Source organism: Cynara cardunculus (genome assembly GCF_001531365.2).
Source record: "Cynara cardunculus var. scolymus isolate 2C chromosome LG 8, CcrdV1, whole genome shotgun sequence".
NCBI classification, from domain to species: Eukaryota; Viridiplantae; Streptophyta; class Magnoliopsida; order Asterales; family Asteraceae; genus Cynara; species Cynara cardunculus.
The window spans coordinates 21796147-21804824 of NC_037535.1; the positions used below are offsets into that span (position 1 = coordinate 21796147).

General features: G+C 32.9%; 1 protein-coding gene across 1 annotated transcript; it reads left to right on the forward strand.

Annotated features, from left to right (window-relative positions):
• The first annotated feature begins 4077 nt into the window (after positions 1–4077).
• Positions 4078–8383, forward strand: LOC112516921 (polyol transporter 5-like). Its single transcript, XM_025124174.1, has 3 exons — positions 4078–4231; positions 5019–5381; positions 7017–8383. Exons 1-3 carry the CDS (start codon positions 4078–4080, stop codon positions 8075–8077), a joined length of 1578 nt encoding a protein of 525 aa, XP_024979942.1. The 3' UTR covers positions 8078–8383.
• Positions 8384–8678: the final 295 nt, after the last annotated feature.

Below are 8678 nucleotides of genomic sequence, written 5' to 3' on the forward strand. Positions count from 1 at the left end.
TGACAAAAACGATTAAAATGGACAAACTCAATATGAACTTCACTCTTTTTTAAGTGTAAATTGCGAATCATAAGGGTGGTGACTGATTGGTTTGAGCTTGGGTTTCAAAGATCAAAAGTGTCTGGAGGTCCTAGGTTCAAATCCAAAGAAAAATAAAAATCTCCTTGTGGCCACGGAGGTTTAAATGCGGTGACCTCAGGTTACCTGCAAAAAAGGTGGTCACCCTGGGATTAGTCGGCTTGCATAGCGGGTTAGATATTCAGGTTAATAAAAAAGTGTAATTTTTGCGTAGTTTTATCCGTCAAACGAGGAACATTTCGATTTTATCTCGTTTTTCTTATAATTTTTTTATAAAAAATAAAAAAAGCTATACAATATATTAATTACAATATAGTAAAATATATTTATGGTCCCTGTGGTTTGCTGAAATTTTGGATTTGGTTCCTAATAAAAACTATTTATACTGATGGTCCCTAATTTTTCAATTTCATAACACTCGATGTTCTTTTAGTATTTAACCAAAGTACAAGGACTAAAAATGTAATTAACTCGAGAATTAATTGTGATTGATGACAATATTCGGGCATCAAAATCCATTTCTAGATCTTTGTTTTCTCCTTCGAACAATACAAGGATTTATTGATGGTTTGGTACTTTTTGTAATTAAATCACGAGCTTATGTTTTCACATGTCCCACCATTTTGATGAATGAGGTGGTTGAAGCTTTTTTACCTTTCAAAAACTATTATATTCAACATTTTTTATAAAATCTGTTTTATTACAGATTTAATTTCTCTCTGTCAGTTATTTTCGCAGTAATTTAATTCCCTATGTGTTGAGAAGGTAAAATGGTCCATCGAGTTTGTGGAGGAGGGGAGAGAGAAAGATGCGAGAAGTGGACAAGATGATTAATTAGGACCTGGTGTCGGAGAAAATGACTGCATAAGTGGGAGAGGAGAGAGGTGACTGCTAAAGACGACTAATGAGGGGATGTCATTTCTCTCTCTCACTCTCTCTCTCTCTATGCATATGTAATATGAGGTCTAATCAAATGAGAACTAATTAGTTTGTGGTAACCGTGAGATCCAATATGAACCAATCATTTTGTGATATTAATTGTATTACCTTAATTAATAGGTAAAAAGCGTTTTAGTAAAATGATTAATTATAATTTAAATATTTTTCTTATTTAATAGTTATTAGTTATCAAATTTGGGTTTCCTTAATTATCAAGAATTCGGTTTCCTTAATTATCTCAACAAAATTGTATCACAGTCGTGTATTACATTGTAGTTGTGTGTGACCTAAAACTCAGATCACATCTGTTGTCAATCCATGTTCAAAACGTTATCACAATGGTATCACAATTGATTTTGTGTCTTACTGTTATAAATTATTGGGTATCACAGCGTGTATCATATTTGTTTTGTGTTTTATTGTTAGAAATTATTGGCTGGAGAGAGAGAGGGGCAGAGAGGAGAGAGATTTAAAGACTAATTTACCCTATATATTATCAGTAAATTTAAGTTACTTGAAAATTAATAAATAATTACCAAAATTAATATGTTTAATAATAACCATTGATTATTAATAATATGTGGTTGAGATTAGCTCTCACAGTTATCACAAACAATCAAGTTTTCATTTGATTGGAGCCCTATGTAATATATTATAGATATTCATATTATGGTGTTTAATCATTTAAAAACTTTAAAATTTATATGATCAGTACAATTAAACCTAAACCGATAATTTAAGATTATTATTATTATTATTATTAATTAATGTTATTTATTTAAATAAACATTAATGGTTTTTTTATGAAATTCAAATTCCATTGCTATCTATGCACATACAGACAACTAATGTGCATACAAGATGAACACAATGTAAACAACCTTAAGACATTTATTACCAGAAGTGTCCGTATGGTGTTCATAAGTCGTATATTTAGATTTGATTTGTTATCAGACACACAATTTCAAATAATTTAAATTTAAAATGAGGTGTTTATCTTGTATTTGATTATGATTATCGATTAGTCATATGAATTCCAATATAAAATGTGTTTATTATGTATTTGTCTATGTATATCAGTTAGTTATTTGAGTTAAGATATGAAGCTTTAAAAAGTTGTACCCATACATCAACATGTAATCTTGAATTTTAAACGATGTGCATTGATTTCAAGGAAATCAAAACAACTGATCATTATTTCATTCGTGCTTGACGATTTCCAATGTGTGGGCAAAAGTGTTTAGATGGTGCCACTTGGCTCCTTTTTATGTCGGCTCTATCGTATATATTATCTTCATGGAAAATTTTCCTTCTTTTTCTAGCTTTTCAAAAAGCTTACGAAGAAAATGAGCAATTCTAGGGATTTCCGTGTACGTAATTAGGGTTATCGTAACAAAGTAGTGTTCTCCGATTGGCGATCGGCTACCTTTTCAAACTAATTTAGCTTTCGATATTCAACTTCTTTCCTAACGCTAGTTAGCAAATCGTGCTAAAAACTTTAGTATTCCTCAGACATATCGGTGTTGCAGGCCTCTCGATTGCTTTGAAAGTTAGTTGGTCTCTAATTCTAGGTTGTTTACTTACTGTTATGAGTCAACACTATAATTAATTTTATTGGGTAAGGTTGTAGTACATCAAAATGTATTCCATGCAACAAATTACCTGGTAAGCGCTTACCCGGGTAAGAGTCGTCACCCTCACTTACCGGATAAGACTCCCCATCCTTATCCTCGTTCTTACCGGTAAGATTCTTGGCCCTTGTCATGTTCACCCGGTGAGAACCCGGTAAGTACTTACCAGATAAGCGTTTAGTAAACGGCCCTTTAGTCTTTGTTTTGGTTTTTTTGCTATATCTTTCTTTCGGCTCGTTGACTTGTGTTTAGACGTTGTCTCCTTTCTTTTTTTTTGTTTCTACTATGTTATTGTCTCTCATGTTCTTCTTTCCTCTCTAAAATTGATGGTCTTTAAAAAAATAGTATGTATTAATCAACTATACTTAATTTATACTGTATTATAAAGATTTTGCAAAAAAAAACCTTAGAAATCATTTTTAATGCATAAAGTACTGTTTATGGTGTGTTGTCCTCATTCAGCCACAAAATGACACCCCTATCTCTTATTTAAAGCACAATCTCCTTCTCATATGAGACACCCCATCGTCGGCCTCTTTATGATTTTTTGTTTTGATGTTCAAGTAATTAATATTGAGAGGTAAATCGGCCATTTACGTTATTCAAACTGTTGGTTCAAATAAAAAAATAAACAACAACACTCATTTATCCAGACAGACAAATTTATCCATACATGACTTAATAAAAAAATTTGGTAAACAACCCCTTGATTATGTTTATCTATAGTTAGTTATACAAATTCAAAAATGAAGCTTTAATAAGTTATACATACGCACAATTTACTTGTAATCTTGAATTTTAAGTAATATACATTAATAAACAATACTTTATGCATAAAAAATAATTTGTAAGAGTTTTTATCAAATGCTTTATAATATACTAGAAGGGTACTCGCGCAATGCAGCGAGATACATCTTGATTTTTATATTTTATTTTATTTTTTAAATCTCAGTCGATGTTATAATATGGTTTTACGTGATTTCAAAAAAACGATGATATTTTATTTTTGAATAAAATATAAATTTGAATATATCATAAAAAAATTGACAAAATTATACAATACTTTATACATAAAAAATGATTTTTAAGTGTTTTTATCAAATACTTTATAATACATTACAGATAACAAATCATTAAATTATGTAGTGAATCAGAATCTTCAATTTATAATTAAACCATTATTAATTAATCATAACTTCAGAAGCACATGATATATATCTATTATATTTATATATTGACTAGTTGACCACTGTTGGTTGGCGTTGTGGGTGAGTGTGAGAGGATATGGGCTGGCCGAATTAAGACAAGTCCACACTCTATATAAAGTATAAACTACTCAACATTCATCTTAACCTACCACAATTTAAGTAGCTCATGCCTTTTAATAATTAAACACCCTCCTCCGCCCTTCCACCACCGCACCGCCGCCATGGCTGACCGGAAACCCGAACAAAACAGTGGTTTCGACAAACCCAACAAGCTTGCCATAACCGAGTTTGATCCACCAAAGCCACCGAAGAGAAACAAGTATGCTTTTGCTTGTGCCATGTTAGCTTCCATGACTTCCGTCTTGCTTGGTTACGGTAATATACTTTTCCATCTTTATTTTTGTGCTCGTTTTTTCGAATTATAAGATCTTTTAAAACCCGACAGATTTCACTTGAAATTTAGTGTGATTTCAAATTCATGCATCGTGTTTTCAGCTCATAACGATAAAATATTTGTAAATTAAAGTTCTGAATACGAAACGGAAGTTGCAACGTACGGAAATTTACGTGTTGCGATACGTCTTTCCACAAACAGCACTGTCTACGTAAAATAAATCTTACTTTTTTATTTATATAAAAATGTTTATATTTCAGCTTCAAATAATTGACAACTCGTAAAAAATCAAGATGTTATAAACTCTACTAACTAATCTTAACCGTCCGTCTGCATAATCAATGACGTAGAATGAACCAGTTTCTAAAATTACTCTCAATCATATCTATAACTGATTGGATAAACGCCTCTAAATTTCAAAATACATAAAACCAATGGCCAATACAATCCCATATATATACATAATATATATATACTTGAAATCATGTGAGACAAAGCTATTTTCGTGAGATACGATTTTTACACTTGAAACTTCACAGCAAAACACTGTGAAAGTAACCTTTAGAGTGTTTTTGCTATGAAACTTCGGGTTTTTTTTACCTTCACAATATTATGTCTCACGAAAACAATATTGTCTCACGTGAAACCAACCATATATATATATATATATATATATATAATTGGCATTGAAATATACGTTGGTATTAATTTATTTATGTTAGACGGACAATAATACAAATCGTGAAAAATACAATAATTTTGTGGCAGACATTGGTGTGATGAGTGGGGTGCAAATCTACATCAAGAGGGATCTGGATTGTAGCGATACTCAAATCGAGATCCTCGTCGGTATTCTGAACCTCTACTCCTTGGTCGGCTCTGCCGCCGCCGGAAAAACTTCCGACTGGATTGGTCGTCGGTACACCATCGTCTTTGCCGGAGCTATCTTCTTCGTCGGAGCAATCTTGATGGGATTCGCTACTAACTATGCGTTTCTCATGGTCGGTCGGTTTGTCGCCGGTATCGGCGTTGGATACGCCCTTATGATAGCGCCGGTTTATACTGCCGAGGTTTCACCGGCGTCTGCACGTGGCTTTCTCACGTCCTTCCCTGAAGTCTTCATTAATGCTGGTAAGAAGCTTTATCTTTGCTATATTATAATATTTTTATTATTTACGATTATATTATTATATGTTATATATACTGTAAAAAAATATTTTTATTATTTATGATTTATACTTTTATAGTTATTTATTTATATATATACTATATATTTTGGGGTTAGTTTGTTCAAATTGCACTGTATAATATGTTCTGAATTAATATGTTCTTGAGTTTTTTTGAAATATATATATATATATATATATATACATGTATTAATTCAACCTTAACCTGAGTTTCTGGACAAGAAATAGGGTAAGCGGTTGAAATTTCATTCCAAAACCCATCTTTTTTGGTCTTTTCATGGCTTATGATCTGTCAAATTTGTAGTTTTCTTTATTGATTTTGAATGTTTATCTTAAAACTCAAGTTTCTTGGTTCTTTGCTCTTGGTGTAAATCGAATACATTTGTGGAGTCGTTTAAATATGTTGGATTTTAAATATATTGGATTTTAAATATATTGGATTTTAAACTGTCATACAATTTTTTTCATCGATAGTCTGTAATTGGAACTATAACTCTTATTTATTCAAATTGTATTAATATGTAAAGACCAAGTGTAACATATATCATCGTTAAATTTTATCTTATAAAACAAGTGGAACTTCAAAATCGTTAAAATTCATGGCTCCCGTCGCATTGTGCGGGTACACAACTAGTATATATATAATACTGTTTAGTGATGTATATTATAAAATTTAAAATATAATTAAGATAATTATTGAGTTCTAACAAAATATTTAGTTATTATTTTTATAAAAAATATATTATTAAACCAAAAATAAATTATTTTATTGTTAAATCTACATTAAATTATAATAAAATTTTAAATTAAAAAAATTACAAAGAAAAATGAAAACTTTTTAATTTTTTTAATTTTATGATATCTTTAAATTTGTATTTTGTTAAAAAAATATTAGTGCTTGCTTAAAATCATATAAAACCTTATTATAAATCAACAGAGATCAAAAAATTAAAATCAAACTATAAAACTGAGATATATCTCGCTACATTGTATAATATCATTTATAATTAATATTTAAATAAAGCATTGTGCCAACATTGTCCTTTTAGGAGTTATTTATGAATAAATAAATTTTTATTTTTATATTATAAAAAAATATTAAATTATGTTTTTTTGTTTAAATATTTTCAATATATTAAGGTTACAGCTAATAAAACAATAAATTTGGGTTTAAAAAACTTATAAAATCTGTAACAGCGACGGATCCATAAATTCATTCAGACGCATCTAAACGATCCTGAAACTAAATAATCCGTCCATACCAAAATGGTATCGGGTTATTCAGTTTTTAAGATTCATGTTTCCGGTACTAAATTTATTGACGTGGATCTCCCCCGGGTACCCTAAAGGTGATGCATGTGAGACCCATCAAATTGATTTTTTAATATATTTTTTGTACTTTTTTTGGTCGAAGAAAGGGGGATCGCCCCTCGTGGTTAACCCTCGCCCCCCGGGGGCGATCCGTGTGGGCATTTTTGCAATTTTGGTAAAATCTGGTTATTTCGTTAATATCTCAGGTATATTTTGGTCATTTTGGTGAATTTCCCATTTATCAATTGTATGTGTATGTTTTCTGTAGGAATATTGCTCGGGTATGTATCGAATTTTGCGTTCTCGAAGCTTCCACTTCACTTGGGATGGCGATTAATGTTAGGAATCGGAGCCGTCCCTTCGATATTCCTGGCTTTGGGTGTACTAGGCATGCCCGAGTCGCCTCGTTGGCTCGTCACACAAGGTCGACTCGGGGATGCCAAAATCGTACTGGATAAGACCTCTGATTCCTTGGAAGAGTCCAAACTTCGACTAGCGGACATCAAGGAAGCCGCGGGCATACCTGAAGATTGCAACGACGACGTCGTCCAAGTACCAAAGCGCAACCACGGTGAAGGGATATGGAGGGAATTGCTCGTCCATCCCACGCCCACCGTCCGCCACATCTTGATCGCGGCTGTCGGGATCCATTTCTTCCAACAAGCAAGTGGAATAGACGCCGTTGTGTTATACAGTCCGAAAATCTTCGAGAAGGCAGGGATCGTCAAGGACACACCAAAACTACTCGCGACCATAGCCGTCGGATTCGTGAAGACCATATTCATCCTAGTCGCAACGTTTTTCCTCGACAAGGTCGGACGCCGGCCGCTCTTGTTATCAAGTGTGGCCGGCATGATCGTATCTCTAATGGGACTCGGCGTCGGACTAACCGTCGTCGACCATTACGACCACAAAATAAGCTGGGCCATCGCGTTCAGTATCGCGATGACCCTGTCGTATGTGGCGTTCTTTTCGATCGGGATGGGCCCGATCACGTGGGTGTACAGCTCGGAGATATTCCCGTTGAGGCTGCGGGCCCAAGGGTGTAGCATGGGGGTGGCGATGAACAGGGTGGTGAGTGGGGTGATATCGATGTCATTCTTGTCCCTGTCGAAAGGGATAACGTTTGGTGGCGCCTTCTTTCTGTTTACAGGGATTGCAATGGTGGCCTTCGTCTTCTTCTTTACGCTGTTCCCTGAAACACAGGGTAGAAACCTTGAAGAAGTGGAGCAGTTGTTTGGGACGTTTTTTAGGTGGAGGACAACGTCTGCGGAATTGAAAAGGAAAAAGGAGCTTCAGATGGAAAACAGTAATAAAGCCCAAACATAAGTATTAGGGTTTGGATATATATATACATTGCAACCCATCACATTTATACAACCAATGTAATCCGATCAATTTGAGATGTTTATGGAAACAATCAAAACTTCTATGGAATCATATATTCGTCAAGTTAAATGAAGGGTTGAGATTGAGTTGTATTGGTTGTACAAATGTAAAAGGTTACATAATAACTTAACGATATCTATATATGTATGTATGTGTGTGTGAGATCATTGGAGGATATTTCTGTCAATTCAGTTTAGAGAAAATTTACAAGAAGATATATGGTATGAAACCAGAATGGTTTATGTTTTTGTGTGTTTTTTAATCATAATGAGGTATGTTTGATAATTTGTTGGAATCCAATTAAGGGTTTGTCAAAGAATTGGTATAATGCATATAATTTACCAAAAAGAGGTTTTATTTGATATTATATGAATAACAAACCTTAAATTATAAAAGTTTAGACATATATAGGGTTGGGTTTACGTGAGAACAACGATGTAACACCAATTTATGTTCATTGATCAATTTTATAAGCTAATGATCTAATGATTTAAAGTTGTATGGTGACAATTTTGTGATTATTGAGAAGTCTCGTGGTAAT